The sequence below is a fragment of the Salmo salar genome, chromosome 01, assembly GCF_965601325.2.
Source record: "Salmo salar chromosome 01, fSalSal1, whole genome shotgun sequence".
NCBI lineage: Eukaryota > Metazoa > Chordata > Actinopteri > Salmoniformes > Salmonidae > Salmo > Salmo salar.
The window spans coordinates 3,355,789-3,382,500 of NC_138291.1; the positions used below are offsets into that span (position 1 = coordinate 3,355,789).

Genomic DNA, 26,712 nt, shown 5'->3' on the forward strand with positions numbered 1-26,712 from the left:
CTATACAGTACATACAGTTGAAGTCGGAAGTTTACATACACCTTATCTGGACGTCTGGACTGTCATGCCTTTCCATTAAATAGCAGAAAACAAATCATTGAGCCAACATTCATACCGATTTTATAGTCTATGGCGATTATTGTCTATATACACTGAACAATTTCAAAGATTGTAGTGGGTTACAGTTCATATAAGGAAATCTGTTAATTGAAATGAATTCATTAGGTCCTAATCTATGGATTTCATAGATTGTGTGAAGTTGCTGGATTTTGGCGGGGAACTGGAACAGGTTATCGTACACATCGATCCGGAGCATCCCAAACATGCTCAATGGGTGACATGTCTGAATATACAGGCCATGGAAGAACTGGGACATTTTCAGCTTCCAGGAATTGTGTGCAGATCCTTGTTGACATGGGGGCTGTGCATTATCATGCTGAAACATGAGGTGATGGAGGAGGATGAATGGCACGACAACGGGCCTCAGGATCTCGTCACGGTATCTCTGTGCGTTCAAATTGACCTTCGATAAAATGTGTTTGTTCGCTGCTTATACCTGCCCCATACCATAACCCCACCACCACGGAGCCCATACCATAACCCCACCTCCACCATGGGGCCCATACCATAACCCCACCTCCACCATGGGGCCCATACCATAACCCCACCTCCACCATGGGGCCCATACCATAACCCCACCTCCACCATGGGGCCCATACCATAACCCCACCTCCACCATGGAGCACTCTGTTCACAACGGTGACGACAGGTGAAGAAGCCAGCTGTGGAAGTCCTGGGCTCGAGTGGTTACACGTGATCTCTGGTTGTGAGGCCGGTTGGAACGAACTGCCAAATTCTCTAAAGGCGGCGCAGGTCCTAATCCAGGCACTTGTCATCTCCCGTCTGGATTACTGCAATTCCCTGTTGGCGGGGCTCCCTGCCTGTGCCATTAAACCCCTACAACTCATCCAGAACGCCACAGCCCGTCTGGTGTTCAACCTTCATCCACCTCTGGCCTGCTGGCCCCCCTACCTCTGCGGAAGCACAGTTCCCGCTCAGCCCAGTCAAAACTGTTCGCTGCTCTGGCACCCCAATGGTGGAACAAGCTCCCTCACGACGCCAGGACAGCGGAGTCAATCACCACCTTCCGGAGACACCTGAACCCCCACCTCTTCAAGGAATACCTGGGATAGGATAAAGTAATCCTTCTAACCCCCCCCCCCCCCCCCCAAAAAAAGATATAGATGTACTATTGTAAAGTGGTTGTTCCACTGGATATCATAAGGTGAATGCACCAATTTGTAAGTGGCTCTGGATAAGAGCGTCTGCTAAATGACTTAAATGTACTCTGGCAACAGCTCTGGTGGTCCTACAGTCAGCATTCCAATTGCCCTCTCCCTCAACTTGAGATATCTGTGGCGTTGTGTTGTTTAATAAAACTGCACTATTTAATGGCCTTTTATTTGTGAAATACTACACATGGTTAACAGATGTTATTGCGAGTGTAGCGAAAATGCTTGTGCTTCTAGTTCCCGACAGTGGTGTAATATCCTACAAGTAATCTTAACAATTCCACAACAACTACCTAATACACACGAATCGATGTAAAGGTAATTTGACGCCAATCTGATATCTAATCGTTCTTCTCGGCTGCATGTAATAACACTTCATATTTTCTGGCCAAACAATGTAAGAAATAATACATTTAAAAACATTCTAATACTGGAAAGGATCCGAAGGACTCCTCTGTCAGTGCCATTTTCAATCGAACAGAGAGAACAGTCTATTGTCCCCAGCACAAGGTGCACCTGTGTAATGATCATGCTGTTAAATCAGTGTATTGATATGCCCCGCCTGTCAGGTGGATGGATTATCTTGTGCATAACATTTGAGAGAATATTGTGGAACATTTCTGGGATCTTTTTATTTCAGCTCATGAAACATGGGAACAACACCACATGTTGTGTTCAGTGTAAAAGCAGCTTCCACTGTATTGAAGCCATTGGACGCAGTTTATCATAACTATGCTTTATTGGCGATAGATTGAGCGAACATCATTGCCCTCGTCGTCCTGATCCTCACCGGTTGCATCACCGCCTGATATCGCAACTGCTCGGCATCTCACCGGAAGGCGCTACAGAGGGTAGTGTGTACAGCCCAGTACATCACTGGGGCAAAGCTCTCCTGACATCCAGGACCTATATACTCGGCGGTGTCAGAGGAAGACCCCAAAAAATAGTCAAGTCATAGACTGTTCGCTCTAGTACTGCACGAAAGGTGGTACCGGAGCACCAAGTTGAGGTCCAAAATGCTCCTTAACAGCTTCTACCCCCAAGCCATAAGACTGCTGAACAATTAATCAAATGGCCACCCGGACTATTTACATTGTATCAGAAAGTAGGCTGGCCCTCTTTGGAAATGTTTGGTTCAGTGCCTTCAGAAGGTATTCACACCCCTTGACTTTTTTTCTTCACATTTTGTTGTTAAAGTCTGAATTTAAAATGGATTAAATTGAGGTCTATACACAATACCCCATAATGTAAAAGTGGAATTTTGTATAATTTTAGGTAATGTTCTAAATGTATAAATGAAACATTTTCAGTCAGGAAGGGAACAAACAGCTCAGGGATTTCACCACGAGGTCAATGGTGACTTTAAAACAGTTACAGATTTTAATGGCTGTGAATGTTCCTGAGTGGTCTAGTTACAGTTTTGACTTGAATCGGCTTAAATCTATGGCAAGACTTGAAAAATGGCTTTCTAGCAATGATCAACAATCGACTTGACAGAACTTTAGAGGATTATGTGTAGATCGTTGACACATTAAAAAAAAAAAAAAAAAAATCCATTTTAATTTCACTTTGTAACACAACAAAATGGAGTAAAGCGGGTGTCAATACTCTCTGAATGGACTGTAGATCTATGCATTACACTCTTTTTGTTTAAAAAGCCCTCCTGCATAAACTTCAGCCTTAAATGGTATACTAGACCTTTTTGCTAACTCTGCAGACCCTTTCCATCTACACTGAGGTATATCTGCCATTAGGTTTAGTGTTGAATGGGAGGAACTGCTGCCTTTTAGGGCATTTCAGACGGTTGTTAGGGTGACCTTTTTACTGAAGAATGTGCCTGTTTTTTTTATTATTTTTATGATTGTTTTGCTTTTCGTGTATTGTTGTGTATAATCACAGGTTTTTTTAATAGTAGTTTAATGTGTTTTATTGTATGTTGATCAAGACTGGATTAATGCAAGGGCTCACCGGGGTTGAAAAATGTATACAGTACATTCAGGAAGTATTCAGACCCCTTGACTTTTTCCACTCAAGGACATTCAGAGACTTGTCCCAACGCCACTCCTGCGTTGTCTTGGCTGTGTGCTTAGGGTCGTTGTCCTGTTGGAAGGGGAACCTTCACCCCAGTCTGAGGTCCTGAGCGCTCTGGAGCAGGTTTTCATTAAGGATCTCGCTGTACTTTGCTCTGTTTATCTTTCCCTCGATCCTGACTAGTCTCCCAGTCCCTGCCGCTGAAAAAACATCCCCACAGCATGATGCTGTCACCGCCATGCTTCACCGTAGGGATGGTGCCAGGTTTCCTCCAGACGTGACGCTTGGCATTCAGGCCAAAGAGTTCAATCTTGGTTTCATCAGAACAGAGAATCTTGTTTCTCATGGTCAGAGTCCTTTAGGTGCCTTTTGGCAAACTCCAAGTGGGCTGTCACGTGCCTTTTACTGAGGAGTGGCTTCCGTCTGGCCACTCTACCATAAAGGCCTGATTGGTTGAGTGCTGCAGAGTTGGTTGTCCTTCTGGAAGGTTCTCCCATCTCCACAGAGGAACTCTGGAGCTCTGTCAGAGTGGTTACCTCCCTGACCAAGGCCCTTCTCCCCCGCTTGCTCACTTTGGCCGGGCGGCCAGCTCTAGGAAGAGTCTTGGTGGTTCCAAACTTCTCCATTTAAGAATGATGGAGGCCACTGTGTTCTTGGGGACCTTCAATGCTGCAGACATTTATTGGTACCTTTCCCCAGATTTGTGCCTCAACACAATCCTGTCTCAGCGTTCTACGGACAATTCCTTCGACCTCATGGCTTGGTTTTTGCTCTGACATGCACTGTCAACTGTGGGACCTTATATAGACAGGTGTGTGCCTTTCCAAATCAATTGAATTTACCACAGGTGGACTCCAATCAAACTGTAGAAACATCTCAAGGATGATCAATGGAAACAGGATGCACCTGAGCTCAATTTCGAGTCTCATAGCAAAGGATCTGAATACTTATGTAAATAAGGTATTTCAGTTTTTTTTGTATTAGTTACAATTTTTACAAACATTTAAAAAAAAAAATAATATTTTCACTTTGTCATTATGTGGTATTGTGTGTAGATTGATGACATGTTTTATTGAGTTCATTTTTGAATGTAATGTAACAAAATGTGGAAGAAGTGAACGATCTGAATAACTTCTGAATGATTTATCTGTTCTATCAAATGTACGTTTTTAACCGACGTTATCGCGTCTGTGTAGAAAAATGATTATTTTTCTTATTTTTCTCGTAACAATACAGACATTTTAAAAGTAAATTCATGGAATTAAGAAATATATAAATAGTAGGACGAGCAATGTCGGAGTGGCATTGACTAAAATACAGTATATACATATGAGTAAAGCAGTATGTAAACATTATTAAAGTGACCAGTGATTCCATGTCTCTGGGGCAGCAGCCTCTAAGGTGCAGGGTTGAGTAACTGGGTGGAAGCCGGCTAGTGATGGATATTTAACAGTCTGATGGCCTGGAGATAGAAGCTGTTTAACAGTCTGATGGCCTTGAGATAGAAGCTGTTTTTCAGTCTCTCGGTCCCAGCTTTGATTCACCTGTACTGACCCCGCCTTCTGGATGATAACGGGGTGAACAGGCCGTGGTTCAGGTGGTTGTTGTCCTTGATGATCTTTTTGGCCTTCCTGTGACATCGGGTGGTGTAGGTGTCCTGGAGGGCTGGTAGTTTGTACCCGGTGATGCGTAGAGCAGACCTCACTACCCTCTGGAGAGCCCTGCGGTTGCGGGCGGTGCAGTTGCCGTACCAGGCGGTGAAACAGCTCGACAGGATGCTCTCAATTGTGCATCTAAAAAGTTTGTGAGGGTCTTATGGGCCAAGACGTATTTCTTCAGCTTCCTGAGGTTGAAGAGGCGCTGTTGCGCCTTCTTTACCACACTGTCTGTGTGGGTGGACCATTTTCAGATCGTAAGACATTTAAGGTCATAGGGTAATTTGGTAGAAAGCCAATTTGACATTTGCTCAGGACATTGTTTTCACTGGGGAAATGTAGAAGTCTGCTGTTAATGATAATGCAGAGGATTTTCCCAAGATTGCTGTTGACTCATATCCCACGGGAGTTCTTAGGGTCAAATTTGTCTCCGCTTTTGTGGATTGGGGTTATCAAACCTTGGTTCCAAATATTGGGGAAGATGCCAGAGCTGAGGATGATGTTTAAGTATAGCCAAATGGAATTTGTTGTCTGTATATTTTAGCATTTCATTGAGGATACCATCAACACCACAGGCCTTTTTGGGTTGGAGGGTTTGTATTTTGTCCTGTAGTTCATTCAATGTAATTGGAGAATCCAGTGGGTTCTGGTAGTCTTTAATAGTTGAATCTAACATTTGTAATTGATCGTGTATATGTTTTTACCATTTTGTTCTTTGTTATAGGGCCAATAAGATTGAAGAAGTGGTTTACCCATACATCTCCGTTTTGAATTAGTAACTGTTTGTGTTGTTGTTTGTTTACTACGTTCCAATTTCCCCAGAAGTGGTTCGATTCTATGGATTCTTCAATTAGATTCTTCTGTCTCTCTGTCTAACACCAGCCCCCCTACGTTCTGTCTCTCTCTGGTTCTGGGCCAGTGTGTCTCTCTCTCTCTCTCTGGTTCTGGTTCTGGGCCAGTGTGTCTCTCTCTGGTTCTGGGCCAGTGTGTCTCTCTCTGGTTCTGGGCCAGTGTCTCTCTCTCTGGTTCTGGGCCAGTGTGTCTCTCTCTGGTTCTGGGCCAGTGTGTGTCTCTCTCTGGTTCTGGGCCAGTGTGTGTCTCTCTCTGGTTCTGGGCCAGTGTGTCTCTCTCTGGTTCTGGGCCAGTGTGTCTCTCTCTGGTTCTGGGCCAGTGTGTCTCTCTCTGGTTCTGGGCCAGTGTGTCTCTCTCTCTGGTTCTGGGCCAGTGTGTCTCTCTCTCTGGTTCTGGGCCAGTGTGTCTCTCTCTGGTTCTGGGCCAGTGTGTCTCTCTCTGGTTCTGGGCCAGTGTGTCTCTCTCTCTGGTTCTGGGCCAGTGTGTCTCTCTCTCTGGTTCTGGGCCAGTGTGTCTCTCTCTCTGGTTCTGGGCCAGTGTGTCTCTCTCTCTGGTTCTGGGCCAGTGTCTCTCTCTCTGGTTCTGGGCCGGACCAGTGTGTCTCTCTCTCTGGTTATGGGCCGGGACAGTGTGTGTCTCTCTCTGGTTCTGGGCCGGGACAGTGTGTGTCTCTCTCTGGTTCTGGGCCGGGACAGTGTGTGTCTCTCTCTGGTTCTGGGCCGGGACAGTGTGTCTCTCTCTCTCTGGTTCTGGGCCAGGCCAGTGTGTGTTTTTAATCAGTCTGCCACAAGCTGTTGTAGTGATGTAATGCTGCTGAGGTTTCTGTGTGTTTCTCTCCTCAGAACACCAGCCCCCATACATCATAGCTGTCCTGCCTCGCTATGTGGAGATCAGGACCTTTGAACCCAGACTGCTGGTCCAGAGTGTGGAGTTACAGAGACCACGATTCATCACCTCAGCTGGGTGAGAGGATATTTATTGTCCGGATGCGTACCTTTTGTTTTCTGAAGGAGGGAAATGAGATGAATGTACAGGAATCCAACCAACTGTACTGGAAACCACTGCTACGCAGATCAGATGCCGAGCAGATCAGATGCCGAGCAGATCAGATGCCGAGCAGATCAGATGCCGAGCAGATCAGATGTTGTTATTTTATAGTTTTGCTGGATCATCCATCCCATGTTTCTGATATAGAACATTTTTGTCAACCATCACACACTCGTAATAAAAAGCAATCTCTCCCTTCTCTTGTTGTTCCCTCCTCCTCTCTGTCTGTCCCAGGCCTAATATAGTGTACGTTGCCAGCAACCATTTTGTGTGGCGTCTGGTGCCTGTGTCCATCGCCAGTCAGATCAGACAGTTACTACAGGACAAGCAGTTTGAACTGGCCCTGCAACTGGCCGTGAGTAATTACGCCATCGCTGCTGCTACTACTACTACTACTACTACTACTACTACTACTACTACTGCTGCTACTACCACTATCACGACTACTGCTGCTACTACTACTATCACTACTACTGCTGCTACTACTACTACTAGTACTTCTACTAGTACTACTACTAATACCACCACTACTACTAGTACTTCTACTAGTACTACTACTACTACTAATACCACCACTACTACTACTAATACCACCACTACTACTACTACTACTACTACTACTACTACTAATACCACCACTACTACTACTACTACTACTACTACCACCACTACTACTACTACTAATACTACTACTAATACTACTACTACTAATACCACCACTACTACTACTACTAATACTACTACTAATACTACTACTACTAATACCACCACTACTACTACTACTAATACTACTACTAATACTACTACTACTAATACCACCACTACTACTAATACCACCACTACTAATACTACTACTACTAATACCACTACTACTACTACTAATACCACTACTACTACTACTAATACCACTACTACTACTACTACTAATACCACTACTACTACTAATACCACTACTACTACTAATACCACTACTACTACTACTAATACCACCACTACTACTACTAATACCACCACTACTACTACTAATACCACCACTACTACTACTACTACTAATACTACTACTACTAATACCACCACCACTACTTTTACTACTACTAATACTACTACTACTACTACTAATACCACTACTACTACTACTACTAATACTACTACTACTACTACTAATACCACTACTACTACTACTACTAATACCACCACTACTACTACTACTACTACTACCACCACTACTACTACTACTAATACTACTACTAATACTACTACTACTAATACCACCACTACTACTACTACTAATACTACTACTAATACTACTACTACTAATACCACCACTACTACTACTACTAATACTACTACTAATACTACTACTACTAATACCACCACTACTACTAATACCACCACTACTAATACTACTACTACTAATACCACTACTACTACTACTAATACCACTACTACTACTACTAATACCACTACTACTACTACTACTAATACCACTACTACTACTAATACCACTACTACTACTAATACCACTACTACTACTACTAATACCACCACTACTACTACTAATACCACCACTACTACTACTAATACCACCACTACTACTACTACTACTAATACTACTACTACTAATACCACCACCACTACTTTTACTACTACTAATACTACTACTACTACTACTAATACCACTACTACTACTACTACTAATACTACTACTACTACTACTAATACCACTACTACTACTACTACTAATACCACCACTACTACTACTACTACTAATACCACCACTACTACTACTACTACTAATACCACCACTACTACTACTACTACTAATAATACCACCACCACTACTACTACTACTACTACTACTACTATCACTACCACATGGATTCACACACTGCATTTTAAAATCATACACAGTTAAGCTGTGTTCTAAAGTTATTTCCATTGTGCTCCTCTGACCCACAGTGGAAATGAATCTGTTTTACACATCGTCGTTAAATGTTAATGTAAATGACATCATCGTTATATTCTTGATGATTAGCTTTGAGTACAAGGCCTCGTTTCCCAGAGCCGTTGTCACGTTAAGATCATCGTTAGAACCTTACCATGTGTCTTTAGTAGCCAAGCTGTTTCCCAAAGCCTTCATTAGTAATGTGGCTCATAAAAACAGCAGTTGGTGTGGTCCAGACCACTCCTTTAGGGGGGGGGGGTGATCCAGACCACTCCTTTAGGGGGGGGGGGTGATCCAGACCACTCCTTTAGGGGGGGGGGGTGATCCAGACCACTCCTTTAGGGGGGGGGGGGTGATCCAGACCACTCCTTTAGGGGGGGGGGGTGATCCAGACCACTCCTTTAGGGGGAAGGGGGGAGGGGTGATCCAGACCACTCCTTTAGGGGGGGGGGGGTGATCCAGACCACTCCTTTAGGGGGGGGGGGTGATCCAGACCACTCCTTTAGGGGGGGGGTGATCCAGACCACTCCTTTAGGGGGGGGGGGGGTGATCCAGACCACTCCTTTAGGGGGGGGGGGGGTGATCCAGACCACTCCTTTAGGGGGAGGGGGGGTGATCCAGACCACTCCTTTAGGGGGAGGGGGGGTGATCCAGACCACTCCTTTAGGGGGGGGGGGTGATCCAGACCACTCCTTTAGGGGGGGGGGGGGTGATCCAGACCACTCCTTTAGGGGGGGGGGGGGTGATCCAGACCACTCCTTTAGGGGGAGGGGGGGGGGGGGTTATCCAGACCACTCCTTTAGGGGGAGGAAAGGGGGAGGGGTGATCCAGACAACTCCTTTAGGGGGGAGGGGTGATCCAGACCACTCCTTTAGGGGGAGGGGGGGTGATTCAGACAACTCCTTTAGGGGGAAGGGGGGAGGGGTGATCCTGACCACTCCTTTAGGGGGAAGGGGGGAGGGGTGATCCAGACCACTCCTTTGGGGGGAGGGGTGATCCGGACCACTCCTTTAGGGGGAAGGGGGAGGGGGGGTGATCCAGACAACTCCTTTAGGGGGAAGGGGGGAGGGGTGATCCAGACCACTCCTTTAGGGGGAAGGGGGGAGTGGTGATCCAGACCACTCCTTTAGGGGGAAGGGGGGAGGGGTGATCCAGACCACTCCTTTAGGGGGAAGGGGGGAGGGGTGATCCAGACCACTCCTTTAGGGGGAAGGGGGGAGGGGTGATCCGGACCACTCCTTTAGGGGGAAGGGGGAGGGGGGTGATCCAGACCACTCCTTTAGGGGGGAGGGGTGATCCTGACCACTCCTTTAGGGGGGGGGAGGGGTGAGGGGTGATCCGGACCACTCCTTTAGGGGGAGGGGGGGGTGATCCAGACCACTCCTTTAGGGGGAGGCGGGGTGATCCAGACCACTCCTTTAGGGGGAGGGGGGGTGATGATCCAGACCACTCCTTTAGGGGGAGGGGGGGTGATGATCCAGACCACTCCTTTAGGGGGAGGGGGGGTGATCCAGAACACTCCTTTAGGGGGAGGGGGGGTGATCCAGACCACTCCTTTAGGGGGAGGGGGGGTGATGATCCAGACCACTCCTTTAGGGGGAGGGGGGGTGATCCAGACCACTCCTTTAGGGGGGGAGGGGTGATCCTGACCACTCCTTTAGGGGGAAAGGGGGGAGGGGTGATCCTGGGGGGATCAAGGCAAAGATTCAACAACTGAGACATAAACTGAACAAGTTCCACAGACATGTGACTAACAGAAATGGAATAATGTGTCCCTGAACAAAGGGGGGGGGGGGGTAACAGTCAGTATCTGGTGTGGCCACCAGCTGCATTAAGTACTGCAGTTCATCTCCTCCTCATGGACTGCACCAGATTTGCCAGGTCTTGCTGTGAGATGTTATCCCACACTTCCACCAAGGCACCTGCAAGTTCCCGGACATTTCTGGGGGGGATGGTCCTAGCCCTCACCCTCCAATCCAACAGGTCCCAGACGTGCTCAATGGAATTGAGATCCGGGCTCTTCGCTGACCAAGGCAGAACACTGACATTCCTGTCTTGCAGGAAATCAGGCACAGAACGAGCAGTATGGCTGGTGGCATTGTCATGCTGGAGGGTCATGTCAGGAGGAGCCTGCAGGAAGGGTACCACATGAGGGAGGAGGATGTCTTCCCTGTAACGCACAGCGTTGTGATTGCCTGCAATGACAACAAGCTCAGTCCGATGATGCTGTGACACACCGTCCCAGACCATGACGGACCCTCAACCTCCAAATCGATCCCGCTCCAGAGTACAGACCTCGGTGTAACGCTCATTCCTTAGATGATAAACGCGAATCCGACCATCACCCCTGGTGAGACAAAACCGCGACTCGTCAGTGAAGAGCACTTTTTGCCAGTCCTGTCTGACCCAGCGACGGTGGGTTTGTGCCCATAGGTGACGTTGTTGCCGGTGATGTCTGGTGAGGACCTGCCTTACAACAGGCCTACAAGCCCTCAGTCCAGCCTCTCTCAGCCTATTGCGGACAGTCTGAGCACTGATGGAGGGATTGTGCGTTCCTGGTGTAACTCGGGCAGTTGTTGTTGCCATCCTGTACCTGTCCCGCAGGTGTGATGTTCGAATGTACCGATCCTGTGCAGGTGTTGTTACACGTAGTCTGCCACTGTGAGGACAATCAGCTGTCCGTCCTGTCTCCCTGTAGCGCTGTCTTAGGCGCCTCACAGTACGGACATTGCAATTTATTGCCCTGGCCACATCTGCAGTCCTCATGCCTAAGGCACGTTCACGCAGATGAGCAGGGACCTTGGGCATCTTTCTTTTGGTGTTTTTCAGAGTCAGTAGAAAGGCCTCTTTAGTGTCCTAAGTTTTCATACATGTGACCTTAATTGCCTACCGTCTGTAAGCTGTTAGTGTCTTAACGACCGTTCCACAGGTGCATGTTCATTCATTGTTTATGGTTCATTGAACAAGCATGGGGAAACAGTGTTTAAACCCTTTACAATGAAGATCTGTGAAGTTATTTGGATTTTTACGAATTATCTTTGAAAGACAGGGTCCTGAAAAAGGGACGTTTCTTTTTTGCTGAGTTTGTGGACACCCCTCCAAATTAGTGGATTTGGCTATTTCACTCTCACCCGTTGCTGACAGGTTAGCAGTGGGACAGAGATATGATACTGACCTGTCATGGTGTGACTCACTACATCCCTATATGCCTCTCTCTCCATCCCTCTTTCCCCTCCTCCATCCCTCTTTCCCCTCCTCCCCATCCCTCTTTCCCCTCCTCCCCATCCCTCTCTCCATCCCTCTCTCCTCTCCTTCCTCCCCATCTCTCTTTCCCCTCCTCCATCCCTCTCTCCATCCCTCTCTCCTCTCCTCCCTCCCCATCCCTCTTTCCCCTCCTCCATCCCTCTCTCCATCCCTCTCTCCTCTCCTCCCTCCCCATCCATCTTTCTCCTTCTCCATCCCTCTCTCCTCTCCTCCCTCCCATCCCTCTTTCCTCTCCTCCATCCCTCTTTCCTCTCCTCCATCCCTCTCCTCTTATTCTTCTCTCCTCCCCATCTCTCCATCTTCCCCTCCTCCATCCCTCTCTCCTTTCCTCCTCCCCTCCCCATCTTTCCCCTCCTCCATCCCTCTCTCTCCCAGAAGATGAAGGATGATGTGGAAGGAGATAAGAGACAGCAGATTCACCACATCCAGAATCTCTATGCCTTCAATCTGTTCTGTCAGAAGAGGTTTGATGACTCCATGCAGGTGTTCGCTAAGCTTGGTACAGGTGAGCTTCTGGCTGTCCGTTAACTACATGAACAGGTCTCTCCGTTAACGACCTGAACAGGTCTGTCCGTAAACGACCTGAACAGGTCTGTCCGTTAACTACCTGAACAGGTCTGTCCGTTAACTACCTGAACAGGTCTGTCCGTTAACTACATGAACAGGTCTCTCCGTTAACGACCTGAACAGGTCTGTCCGTAAACGACCTGAACAGGTCTGTCCGTTAACTACCTGAACAGGTCTGTCCGTTAACTACCTGAACAGGTCTGTCCGTTAACTACCTGAACAGGTCTGTCCGTTAACTACCTGAACAGGTCTGTCCGTTAACTACCTGAACAGGTCTGTCCGTTAACTACCTGAACAGGTCTGTCCGTTAACTACCTGAACAGGTCTGTCCGTTAACTACCTGAACAGGTCTCTCATCGTTAACTACCTGAACAGGTCTCTCATCGTTAACTACCTGAACAGGTCTCTCATCGTTAACTACCTGAACAGGTCTCTCATCGTTAACTACCTGAACAGGTCTCTCATCGTTAACTACCTGAACAGGTCTCTCATCGTTAACTACCTGAACAGGTCTCTCATCGTTAACTACCTGAACAGGTCTCTCATCGTTAACTACCTGAACAGGTCTCTCATCGTTAACTACCTGAACAGGTCTCTCATCGTTAACTACCTGAACAGGTCTCTCATCGTTAACTACCTGAACAGGTCTCTCATCGTTAACTACCTGAACAGGTCTCTCATCGTTAACTACCTGAACAGGTCTCTCATCGTTAACTACCTGAACAGGTCTCTCATCGTTAACTACCTGAACAGGTCTCTCATCGTTAACTACCTGAACAGGTCTCTCATCGTTAACTACCTGAACAGGTCTCTCATCGTTAACTACCTGAACAGGCCTCTCATCGTTAACTACCTGAACAGGCCTCTCATCGTTAACTACCTGAACAGGCCTCTCACCGTTAACTACCTGAACAGGCCTCTCACCGTTAACTACCTGAACAGGCCTCTCACCGTTAACTACCTGAACAGGCCTCTCACCGTTAACTACCTGAACAGGCCTCTCACCGTTAACTACCTGAACAGGCCTCTCACCGTTAACTACCTGAACAGGCCTCTCACCGTTAACTACCTGAACAGGCCTCTCACCGTTAACTACCTGAACAGGCCTCTCACCGTTAACTACCTGAACAGGCCTCTCACCGTTAACTACCTGAACAGGCCTCTCACCGTTAACTACCTGAACAGGCCTCTCACCGTTAACTACCTGAACAGGCCTCTCACCGTTAACTACCTGAACAGGCCTCTCACCGTTAACTACCTGAACAGGCCTCTCACCGTTAACTACCTGAACAGGCCTCTCACCGTTAACTACCTGAACAGGCCTCTCACCGTTAACTACCTGAACAGGCCTCTCACCGTTAACTACCTGAACAGGCCTCTAATTGACACCCTATTCCCTACGTAGTGCACTACTTTTGATATGCTGCCTTATCCTATGTTGTATACAGCAGTACTCTGTGTCTAATACCATTACCCCATCAAGGACATGAAAGTGAATCTTGTACTATAAAGCCTGTGGTCAACAGCAGTGTACAGGAAACAGAGGGTAACGCTGCACCTTCTTCCTCCAACAGATCCCACCCATGTGATTGGTCTGTACCCGGACCTGCTCCCCACTGACTACCGTAAACAGCTGCACTACCCCAACCCTTTACCCAGTCTGTCTGGAGCAGAGCTGGAGAAGGCTCACCTCGCTCTCATCGACTACCTGACGCAGGTGAGTTCACTACCCCAACCCTTTACCCAGTCTGTCTGGAGCAGACGTGTATTGTCCCCGTTAGAGGAGGTGTATTGTCCCCGTTAGAGGAGGTGTATTGTCCCCGTTAGAGGAGGTGTATTGTCCCCGTTAGAGGACGTGTATTGTCCCCGTTAGAGGAGGCGTATTGTCCCCGTTAGAGGAGGCGTATTGTCCCCGTTAGAGGAGGCGTATTGTCCCCGTTAGAGGAGGCGTATTGTCCCCGTTAGAGGAGGCGTATTGTCCCCGTTAGAGGAGGCGTATTGTCCCCGTTAGAGGAGGCGTATTGTCCCCGTTAGAGGAGGCGTATTGTCCCCGTTAGAGGAGGCGTATTGTCCCCGTTAGAGGAGGCGTATTGTCCCCGTTAGAGGAGGCCTATTGTCCCCGTTAGAGGAGGCCTATTGTCCCCGTTAGAGGAGGCGTATTGTCCCCGTTAGAGGAGGCGTATTGTCCCCGTTAGAGGAGGCGTATTGTCCCCGTTAGAGGAGGCGTATTGTCCCCGTTAGAGGAGGCGTATTGTCCCCGTTAGAGGAGGCGTATTGTCCCCGTTAGAGGAGGCGTATTGTCCCCGTTAGAGGAGGCGTATTGTCCCCGTTAGAGGAGGCGTATTGTCCCCGTTAGAGGAGGCGTATTGTCCCCGTTAGAGGAGGCGTATTGTCCCCGTTAGAGGAGGCGTATTGTCCCCGTTAGAGGACGTGTATTGTCCCCGTTAGAGGAGGCGTATTGTCCCCGTTAGAGGAGGCGTATTGTCCCCGTTAGAGGAGGCGTATTGTCCCCGTTAGAGGAGGCGTATTGTCCCCGTTAGAGGAGGCGTATTGTCCCCGTTAGAGGAGGCGTATTGTCCCCGTTAGAGGAGGCGTATTGTCCCCGTTAGAGGAGGCGTATTGTCCCCGTTAGAGGAGGCGTATTGTCCCCGTTAGAGGAGGCGTATTGTCCCCGTTAGAGGAGGTGTATTGTCCCCGTTAGAGGAGGCGTATTGTCCCCGTTAGAGGAGGCGTATCGTGTTACTAAGTGGACTGTCCCCGTTAGAGGACGCGTATTGTCCCCGTTAGAGGAGGCGTATTGTCCCCGTTAGAGGAGGCGTATTGTCCCCGTTAGAGGAGGCGTATTGTCCCCGTTAGAGGAGGCGTATTGTCCCCGTTAGAGGAGGCGTATTGTCCCCGTTAGAGGAGGCGTATTGTCCCCGTTAGAGGAGGCGTATTGTCCCCGTTAGAGGAGGCGTATTGTCCCCGTTAGAGGAGGCGTATTGTCCCCGTTAGAGGAGGCGTATCGTCCCCGTTAGAGGACGTGTATCGTCCCCGTTAGAGGAGGCGTATCGTCCCCGTTAGAGGACGTGTATCGTCCCCGTTAGAGGACGTGTATCGTCCCCGTTAGAGGAGGCGTATCGTCCCCGTTAGAGGAGGCGTATCGTCCCCGTTAGAGGAGGCGTATCGTCCCCGTTAGAGGAGGCGTATCGTCCCCGTTAGAGGAGGCGTATCGTCCCCGTTAGAGGACGTGTATCGTCCCCGTTAGAGGACGTGTATTGTCCCCGTTAGAGGAGGCGTATCGTGTTACTAAGTGGACTGTCCCCGTTAGAGGAGGCGTATTGTCCCCGTTAGAGGACGTGTATTGTCCTGGCTCCGTAAATACCATGGGAATGTGTGTTTTCCAGAAACGCAGCCACCTGGTGAAGCAGCTGAACGACTCGGACCCGTCCACTACGTCTCCCCTCATGGAAGGAACTCCCACCATCAAGAGCAGGAAGAAGCTCCTGCAGATCATCGACACCACGCTGCTCAAATGCTACCTGCATGTACGTATGGATACCTCGGACGTACTCCCCCATTCCATTGTAATGCTACCTTAATGTACGTATGGATACCTCGGACGTACTCCCCCATTCCATTGTAATGCTACCTTAATGTACGTATGGATACCTCGGACGTACTCCCCCATTCCATTGTAATGCTACCTTAATGTACGTATGGATACCTCGGACGTACTCCCCCATTCCATTATAATGCTACCTTAATGTACGTATGGATACCTCGGACGTACTCCCCCATTCCATTATAATGCTACCTTAATGTACGTATGGATACCTCGGACGTACTCCCCCATTCCATTGTAATGCTACCTTAATGTACGTATGGATACATCAGGTGTACTCCCCCATTCCATTGTAATGCTACCTTAATGTACGTATGGATACCTCGGACGTACTCCCCCATTCCATTGTAATGCTACCTTAATGTACGTATGGATACCTCGGACGTACTCTCCCATTCCATTGTAATGCTACCTTAATGTACGTATGGATACCTCGGACGTACTCTCCCCATTCCATTGTAATGCTACCTTAATGTACGTATGGATACCTCGGACGTACTCCCCATTCCATTGTAATGCTACCTGCATGTACGTATGGATACCTCGGACGTACTCCCCATTCCATTGTAATGCTACCTTAATGTACGCATGGATACCTCGGACGTACTCCCCCATTCCATTGTAATCCTACCTTAATGTACGTATGGATACCTCGGACGTACTCCCCCATTCCATTGTAATGCTACCTTAATGTACGTATGGATACCTCAGACGTACTCCCCCATTCCATTGTAATCCTACCTTAATGTACGTATGGATACCTCAGACGTACTCCCCCATTCCATTGTAATCCTACCTTAATGTACGTATGGATACCTCGGACGTACTCCCCCATTCCATTGTAATGCTACCTTAATGTACGCATGGATACCTCGGACGTACTCCCCCATTCCATTGTAATGCTACCTTAATGTACGTATGGATACCTCAGACGTACTCCCCCATTCCATTGTAATGCTACCTTAATGTACGTATGGATACCTCGGACGTACTCCCCCATTCCATTGTAATGCTACCTTAATGTACGTATGGATACCTCAGACGTACTCCCCCATTCCATTGTAATGCTACCTTAATGTACGTATGGATACCTCGGACGTACTCCCCCATTCCATTATAATGCTACCTTAATGTACGTATGGATACCTCGGACGTACTCCCCCATTCCATTGTAATGCTACCTTAATGTACGTATGGATACCTCGGACGTACTCCCCCATTCCATTGTAATGCTACCTTAATGTACGTATGGATACCTCGGACGTACTCCCCCATTCCATTGTAATGCTACCTTAATGTACGTATGGATACCTCGGACGTACTCCCCCATTCCATTGTAATGCTACCTTAATGTACGTATGGATACCTCGGACGTACTCCCCCATTCCATTGTAATGCTACCTTAATGTACGTATGGATACCTCGGACGTACTCCCCCATTCCATTGTAATGCTACCTTAATGTACGTATGGATACCTCGGACGTACTCCCCCATTCCATTGTAATGCTACCTTAATGTACGTATGGATACCTCGGACGTACTCCCCCATTCCATTGTAATGCTACCTTAATGTACGTATGGATACCTCAGACGTACTCCCCATTCCATTGTAATGCTACCTTAATGTACGTATGGATACCTCGGACATACTCCCCATTCCATTGTAATGGAACTTCGTTGTTTACCAAATAAAAACCATTGATTTTCAAAGTTTAACAATTTCCCAACGTCACATTTACAGCAAGATCTGTGCAGATACAACGTTTAGTTTGGGGGGGAAACTGAGGGAGATTTTGGTATAATTCTCTTACCAATCTTTGCATCTGCTGTAATTGAAAAAATATCTATATAATATTTACTGTTTTAAATTGTTCGTTGTGCATGTAGTTGTATGATTTGTTTAACTTTTAAATCAATGGTTTTTGTTTTAAAGTGAAAAATTGGACTCTCAGTGTAATTCTATTACTGTAGAATTATCCTTATATCGTCTCTCCAGACCAACGTGGCCCCTGTGTTAACCTCTCTGGGCTAGGCGGGACGAATTCATCCCACCTACGCAACAGCCAGTTGAATCCCGTGGCGCGATTTTCAAATACCTTAGAAATGCTATTACTTCAATTTCTCAAACATATGACTATTTTACAGCATTTTAAAGACAAGACTCTCGTTAATCTAACCACACTGTCCGATTTCAAAAAGGCTTTACAACGAAAGCAAAACATTAGATTATGTCAGCAGAGTACCCAGCCAGAAATAATCAGACACCCATTTTTCAAGCTAGCATATAATGTCACAAAAACCCAGAAGACAGCTAAATGCAGCACTAACCTTTGATGATCTTCATCAGATGACACACCTAGGACATTATGTTATACAATACATGCATGGTTTGTTCAATCAAGTTCATATTTATATCAAAAAACAGCTTTTTACATTAGCATGTGACGTTCAGAACTAGCATACTAGCAAACTTCCGGGGAATTTACTAACAATTGACTAAATTACTCACGATAAACGTTCACAAAAAACATAACAATTATTTTAAGAATTATAGATACAGAACTCCTTTGTGCAATCGAGGTGTCCGATTTTAAAATAGCTTTTCGGTGAAAGCACATTTTGCAATATTCTCAGTAGATAGCCCAGCCATCACGGCTAGCCATTTAGACACCCACCAAGTTTAGCCCTGACCAAAGTCAGATTTACTATTACAAAAGTTTGATTACCTTTGTTGTCTTCGTCAGAATGCACTCCCAGGACTGCTACTTCAGTAACAAATGTTGGTTTGGTCCAAAATAATCCATCGTTATATCCAAATAGCGGCGTTTTGTTCGTGCGTTCTAGACACTATCCGAAATGGTAAATCAGGGTTACGAGCATGGCGCAATTCGTGACAATTTTTTTTTCTAAATATTCCATTACCGTACTTCGAAGCATGTCAACCGCTGTTTAAAATCCATTTTTATGCCATTTTTCTCGTAAAAAAGCGATAATATTCCGACCGGGAATCTGCTTTTAGCTAAACAGAGGAAAGAAAACAAAGCATTCGGTCGACGCGGGCACGAGCCTGAGTCTCACAGTACTGTAACCAGCCACTACCCAAACGCGCTACTTTTTTTCAGCCAGAGCCTGCAAAGCCACGATTCAGCTTTTTGCCGCCTTCTGAGAGCCTATGGCAGCCGTAGGAAGTGTCACGTAACAGCAGAGATCCTTTGTAATGGATAGAGATGGCAAAGAAGGCCAAGAAATGGTCAGACAGGGTACTTCCTGTACAGAATCTTCTCAGGTTTTGACCTGCCATTTGAGTTCTGTTATACTCACAGACACCATTCAAACAGTTTTAGAAACTTTAGGGTGTTTTCTATCCAAAGCCAATAATTATATGCATATTCTAGTTACTGGGCAGGAGTAGTAACCAGATTAAATTGGGTACGTTTTTTATCCAGCCGTGTCAATACTGCCCCCTAACAGGTTAATCTACTGTCTCTCCTCTCTCCAGACCAACGTGGCCCCTGTGTTAATCTAGTGTCTCTCTCCAGACCGTGGCCCCTGTGTTAATCTAGTATCTCTCTCCTCTCTCCAGACCAACGTGGCCCCTGTGTTAATCTAGTATCTCTCTCCTCTCTCCAGACCAACGTGGCCCTGGTGTCCCCTCTGTTGCGTCTGGATAATAACCACTGTCACATTGAGGAGAGTGAGTACATCCTGAAGAAGGCCCACAAGTACAGCGAGCTCATCATCCTCTATGAGAAGAAGGGCCTGCATCAGAAAGGTAATGAGCACCATCACACCTCCTCCTCCATGCTTCAGAAAGGTAATGAGCGTTGTCATTATGGCAGCGTTTACACAGGCAGCTAGCTCATCATCCTCTATGAGAAGAAGGGCCTGCATCAGAAAGGTAATGAGCACCATCACACCTCCTCCTCCATGCTTCAGAAAGGTAATGAGCACCATCACACCTCCTCCTCCATGCTTCAGAAAGGTAATGAGCACCATCACACCTCCTCCTCCATGCTTCAGAAAGGTAATGAGCATTGTCACTATGGCAGCGTTTACACAGGCAGCTAGCTCATCATCCTCTATGAGAAGAAGGGACTGCATCAGAAAGGTAACGAGCACCATCACACCTCCTCCTCCATGCTTCAAAGGTAATGAGCGTTGTCTCTATGGCAGCGTTTACACAGGCAGCTCATCATCCTCTATGAGAAGGGCCTGCATCAGAAAGGTAATGAGCACCATCACACCACCTCCTCCATGCTTCTGAAAGGTAATGAGCACCATCACACCACCTCTTCCATGCTTCAGAAAGGTAATGAGCGTTGTCACTATGGCAGCGTTTACACAGGCAGCTCAAATCTGATCTTTTTGATTTTTTTCACAAATTGTTCTCAATCAGATCATCTCCCTTGACAATAATTGTGCTTCGTGTGTAAATGCAGCGTATCGACGCTAGACAGCAGTCACAGAGTACTGGGTATGTGGAGCTCTAACTCTAACGCTACATTACACATGAGTCATTTAGGAAACACTCTTATCCAGAGGTAGAATTAGTGCATTCAACTTGCATAGGTAAAACAACCACATACCAACACCATCACTGTGGCTAAAACCTTCCCGAAATAGCTGCTACCTACAAAGTCTGTCTTGTGAGAGTAGAAGACCTGTGTTACAGAGAGAAGGGATCTGTTCTCAGCACCTGAAGGAGGACCACCGAGAGGAGGACCTGAGAGGAGGACCTGAGAGGAGGACCTGAGAGGAGGACCTGAGAGGAGGACCTGAGAGGAGGATATGTTGTTCTGAGCATGAAGGAGGACCAGAGAGGAGGACCAGAGAGGAGGACCAGAGAGGAGGACCAGAGAGAAGGATATGTTGTTCTGAGCATGAAGGAGGACCAGAGAGGAGGACCAGAGAGGAGGACCAGAGAGGAGGACCTGAGAGAAGGATATGTTGTTCTGAGCATGAAGGAGGACCAGAGAGGAGGACCAGAGAGGAGGACCAGAGAGGAGGACCAGAGAGAAGGATATGTTGTTCTGAGCATGAAGGAGGACCAGAGAGGAGGACCAGAGATGAGGACCTGAGAGGAGGACCAGAGAGAAGGATATGTTGTTCTGAGCATGAAGGAGGACCAGAGAGGAGGACCAGAGAGAAAGGCCTTGTCTATCTGTCTGAATAGCTGTGATGTGTCCTGTCTGAATGAAGGATCCCTCCCAGAGCTCTGCTCTCTGTGATGTGTCCTGTCTGAATGAAGGATTCCTCCCAGCTCTCTGTGCTGTGTCCTGTCTGAATGAAGGATCCCTCCCAGAGCTCTGCTCTCTGTGATGTGTCCTGTCTGAAGGAAGGATCAGTCCCAGATAAGCTCGGAGTCCCCATGGTATATCTCCCAGGACTGGAGGCTGGCCCACACCGTGGTTGGACAGTCATCCTCATACCTCTTAGATCATAGCTGTCTTCATGCTATTAGTTCTGGTTCTGGTCCAGGCCAGTGTGTGTTTTTAATCAGTCTGCCACAAGCTGTTGTAGTGACGTAATGCTGCTGAGGTTTCTGTGTGTTTCTCTCTCTCTGTCTTTCTCTCACTGCTCTCTGTCTCTCTCTCTCGCCTCTCTCTCTATTCCCTCTCTCTCTCTGCCTCTCTCTCTCTGCCCTCTCTCTCTCCTCTCTCTCTCTCTCTCTCTCTCTCAATTTCAATTCAAAGGTGTAGATACAGGACAGTAATCCATTGGGAGTGTGTTCACCTGAATATTCAAGGACTTGTGCTAAGTAGACCGCAATGATACTGTAACCTCAACCCTCCCCTGGTCTTGTAACTCACCTCGTGTGTGTTTCCATCTCCCAGTCCTGCAGGTGTTGTTGGATCAGTCCCCACCAAGGCTAACTCTCCTCTCTTCCTCCCCCAGTCCTGCAGGTGTTGTTGGATCAGTCCCCACCAAGGCTAACTCTCCTCTCTTCCTCCCCCAGCCCTGCAGGTGTTGTTGGATCAGTCCCCACCAAGGCTAACTCTCCTCTCTTCCTCCCCCAGCCCTGCAGGTGTTGTTGGATCAGTCCCCACCAAGGCTAACTCTCCTCTCTTCCTCTCCCAGTCCTGCAGGTGTTGTTGGATCAGTCCCACCAAGGCTAACTCTCCTCTCTTCCTCCCCCCAGCCCTGCAGGTGTTGTTGGATCAGTCCCCACCAAGGCTAACTCTCCTCTCTTCCTCCCCCAGCCCTGCAGGTGTTGTTGGATCAGTCCACCAAGGCTAACTCTCCTCTCTTCCTCCCCCAGCCCTGCAGGTGTTGTTGGATCAGTCCCCACCAAGGCTAACTCTCCTCTCTTCCTCCCCCCAGCCCTGCAGGTGTTGTTGGATCAGTCCCACCAAGGCTAACTCTCCTCTCTTCCTCTCCCAGCCCTGCAGGTGTTGTTGGATCAGTCCACCAAGGCTAACTCTCCTCTCTTCCTCCCCCAGCCCTGCAGGTGTTGTTGGATCAGTCCACCAAGGCTAACTCTCCTCTCTTCCTCCCCCCAGCCCTGCAGGTGTTGTTGGATCAGTCCCCACCAAGGCTAACTCTCCTCTCTTCCTCCCCCCAGCCCTGCAGGTGTTGTTGGATCAGTCCCCACCAAGGCTAACTCTCCTCTCTTCCTCCCCCAGCCCTGCAGGTGTTGTTGGATCAGTCCACCAAGGCTAACTCTCCTCTCTTCCTCCCCCAGCCCTGCAGGTGTTGTTGGATCAGTCCACCAAGGCTAACTCTCCTCTCTTCCTCCCCCAGCCCTGCAGGTGTTGTTGGATCAGTCCACCAAGGCTAACTCTCCTCTCTTCCTCCCCCCAGCCCTGCAGGTGTTGTTGGATCAGTCCCCACCAAGGCTAACTCTCCTCTCTTCCTCCCCCAGTCCTGCAGGTGTTGTTGGATCAGTCCACCAAGGCTAACTCTCCTCTCTTCCTCTCCCAGCCCTGCAGGTGTTGTTGGATCAGTCCCCACCAAGGCTAACTCTCCTCTCTTCCTCCCCCAGTCCTGCAGGTGTTGTTGGATCAGTCCACCAAGGCTAACTCTCCTCTCTTCCTCCCCCAGCCCTGCAGGTGTTGTTGGATCAGTCCACCAAGGCTAACTCTCCTCTCTTCCTCCCCCAGCCCTGCAGGTGTTGTTGGATCAGTCCACCAAGGCTAACTCTCCTCTCTTCCTCCCCCCAGCCCTGCAGGTGTTGTTGGATCAGTCCCCACCAAGGCTAACTCTCCTCTCTTCCTCCCCCAGCCCTGCAGGTGTTGTTGGATCAGTCCCCACCAAGGCTAACTCTCCTCTCTTCCTCCCCCCAGCCCTGCAGGTGTTGTTGGATCAGTCCACCAAGGCTAACTCTCCTCTCTTCCTCCCCCCAGCCCTGCAGGTGTTGTTGGATCAGTCCCCACCAAGGCTAACTCTCCTCTCTTCCTCCCCCCAGCCCTGCAGGTGTTGTTGGATCAGTCCACCAAGGCTAACTCTCCTCTCTTCCTCCCCCCAGCCCTGCAGGTGTTGTTGGATCAGCCCCCACCAAGGCTAACTCTCCTCTCTTCCTCCCCCAGCCCTGCAGGTGTTGTTGGATCAGTCCCCACCAAGGCTAACTCTCCTCTCTTCCTCCCCCAGCCCTGCAGGTGTTGTTGGATCAGTCCACCAAGGCTAACTCTCCTCTCTTCCTCCCCCAGCCCTGCAGGTGTTGTTGGATCAGTCCCCACCAAGGCTAACTCTCCTCTCTTCCTCCCCCAGCCCTGCAGGTGTTGTTGGATCAGTCCCCACCAAGGCTAACTCTCCTCTCTTCCTCCCCCCAGCCCTGCAGGTGTTGTTGGATCAGTCCCCACCAAGGCTAACTCTCCTCTCTTCCTCCCCCAGCCCTGCAGGTGTTGTTGGATCAGTCCACCAAGGCTAACTCTCCTCTCTTCCTCCCCCAGCCCTGCAGGTGTTGTTGGATCAGTCCCCACCAAGGCTAACTCTCCTCTCTTCCTCCCCCCAGCCCTGCAGGTGTTGTTGGATCAGTCCCCACCAAGGCTAACTCTCCTCTCTTCCTCCCCCAGCCCTGCAGGTGTTGTTGGATCAGTCCACCAAGGCTAACTCTCCTCTCTTCCTCCCCCCAGCCCTGCAGGTGTTGTTGGATCAGTCCCCACCAAGGCTAACTCTCCTCTCTTCCTCCCCCAGTCCTGCAGGTGTTGTTGGATCAGTCCACCAAGGCTAACTCTCCTCTCTTCCTCCCCCCAGCCCTGCAGGTGTTGTTGGATCAGTCCCCACCAAGGCTAACTCTCCTCTCTTCCTCCCCCCAGCCCTGCAGGTGTTGTTGGATCAGTCCCCACCAAGGCTAACTCTCCTCTCTTCCTCCCCCCAGCCCTGCAGGTGTTGTTGGATCAGTCCACCAAGGCTAACTCTCCTCTCTTCCTCCCCCAGTCCTGCAGGTGTTGTTGGATCAGTCCACCAAGGCTAACTCTCCTCTCTTCCTCCCCCAGCCCTGCAGGTGTTGTTGGATCAGTCCCCACCAAGGCTAACTCTCCTCTCTTCCTCCCCCAGCCCTGCAGGTGTTGTTGGATCAGTCCACCAAGGCTAACTCTCCTCTCTTCCTCCCCCAGCCCTGCAGGTGTTGTTGGATCAGTCCACCAAGGCTAACTCTCCTCTCTTCCTCCCCCAGCCCTGCAGGTGTTGTTGGATCAGTCCCCACCAAGGCTAACTCTCCTCTCTTCCTCCCCCAGCCCTGCAGGTGTTGTTGGATCAGTCCACCAAGGCTAACTCTCCTCTCTTCCTCCCCCAGCCCTGCAGGTGTTGTTGGATCAGTCCCCACCAAGGCTAACTCTCCTCTCTTCCTCCCCCCAGTCCTGCAGGTGTTGTTGGATCAGTCCCCACCAAGGCTAACTCTCCTCTCTTCCTCCCCCCAGCCCTGCAGGTGTTGTTGGATCAGTCCACCAAGGCTAACTCTCCTCTCTTCCTCCCCCAGCCCTGCAGGTGTTGTTGGATCAGTCCACCAAGGCTAACTCTCCTCTCTTCCTCCCCCCAGCCCTGCAGGTGTTGTTGGATCAGTCCACCAAGGCTAACTCTCCTCTCTTCCTCCCCCAGCCCTGCAGGTGTTGTTGGATCAGTCCCCACCAAGGCTAACTCTCCTCTCTTCCTCCCCCAGTCCTGCAGGTGTTGTTGGATCAGTCCACCAAGGCTAACTCTCCTCTCTTCCTCCCCCCAGCCCTGCAGGTGTTGTTGGATCAGTCCACCAAGGCTAACTCTCCTCTCTTCCTCCCCCAGCCCTGCAGGTGTTGTTGGATCAGTCCCCACCAAGGCTAACTCTCCTCTCTTCCTCCCCCCAGCCCTGCAGGTGTTGTTGGATCAGTCCACCAAGGCTAACTCTCCTCTCTTCCTCCCCCAGCCCTGCAGGTCTTGTTGGATCAGTCCACCAAGGCTAACTCTCCTCTCTTCCTCCCCCAGCCCTGCAGGTGTTGTTGGATCAGTCCACCAAGGCTAACTCTCCTCTCTTCCTCCCCCAGTCCTGCAGGTGTTGTTGGATCAGTCCCCACCAAGGCTAACTCTCCTCTCTTCCTCCCCCAGTCCTGCAGGTGTTGTTGGATCAGTCCCCACCAAGGCTAACTCTCCTCTCTTCCTCCCCCAGCCCTGCAGGTGTTGTTGGATCAGTCCACCAAGGCTAACTCTCCTCTCTTCCTCCCCCAGCCCTGCAGGTGTTGTTGGATCAGTCCCCACCAAGGCTAACTCTCCTCTCTTCCTCCCCCAGTCCTGCAGGTGTTGTTGGATCAGTCCCCACCAAGGCTAACTCTCCTCTCTTCCTCCCCCCAGCCCTGCAGGTGTTGTTGGATCAGTCCCCACCAAGGCTAACTCTCCTCTCTTCCTCCCCCAGCCCTGCAGGTGTTGTTGGATCAGTCCACCAAGGCTAACTCTCCTCTCTTCCTCCCCCAGCCCTGCAGGTGTTGTTGGATCAGTCCCCACCAAGGCTAACTCTCCTCTCTTCCTCCCCCCAGCCCTGCAGGTGTTGTTGGATCAGTCCACCAAGGCTAACTCTCCTCTCTTCCTCCCCCCAGCCCTGCAGGTGTTGTTGGATCAGTCCACCAAGGCTAACTCTCCTCTCTTCCTCCCCCAGTCCTGCAGGTGTTGTTGGATCAGTCCCCACCAAGGCTAACTCTCCTCTCTTCCTCCCCCCAGCCCTGCAGGTGTTGTTGGATCAGTCCACCAAGGCTAACTCTCCTCTCTTCCTCCCCCCAGCCCTGCAGGTGTTGTTGGATCAGTCCACCAAGGCTAACTCTCCTCTCTTCCTCCCCCAGCCCTGCAGGTGTTGTTGGATCAGTCCACCAAGGCTAACTCTCCCCTAAAGGGGCATGAGAGGACTGTGCAGTACCTCCAGAGACTGGGTGAGCATCTCTCCCCACACCACGTCAACACTGTTTTAAACATCCAGAACTGGCTTAGAGACATACAATAGGCTTTACAGACAACAGATTTGTGTGTGACTGACAAGAGAACACCTGCACACAGTT

The 26,712-nt window shown here is 49.1% G+C and overlaps 1 protein-coding gene across 3 annotated transcripts in view; it reads left to right on the top strand.

Annotated features, from left to right (window-relative positions):
• LOC106569409 (vam6/Vps39-like protein) overlaps window positions 1-26,712 on the top strand; it is an 80,583-nt gene that overhangs the window by 13,042 nt on the left and 40,829 nt on the right. For 2 of the 3 annotated variants that reach the window (XM_082958204.1, XM_082958236.1), the window contains 7 exons: window positions 6,673-6,793; window positions 7,112-7,232; window positions 12,462-12,591; window positions 14,228-14,370; window positions 16,040-16,180; window positions 19,889-20,030; window positions 26,500-26,586. In XM_082958204.1, the coding sequence (XP_082814330.1) occupies window positions 6,673-6,793; window positions 7,112-7,232; window positions 12,462-12,591; window positions 14,228-14,370; window positions 16,040-16,180; window positions 19,889-20,030; window positions 26,500-26,586 (885 nt within the window). The remainder of the gene's footprint in view (window positions 1-6,672; window positions 6,794-7,111; window positions 7,233-12,461; window positions 12,592-14,227; window positions 14,371-16,039; window positions 16,181-19,888; window positions 20,031-26,499; window positions 26,587-26,712) is intronic. The other variant, XM_082958225.1, reaches the window with a different exon arrangement.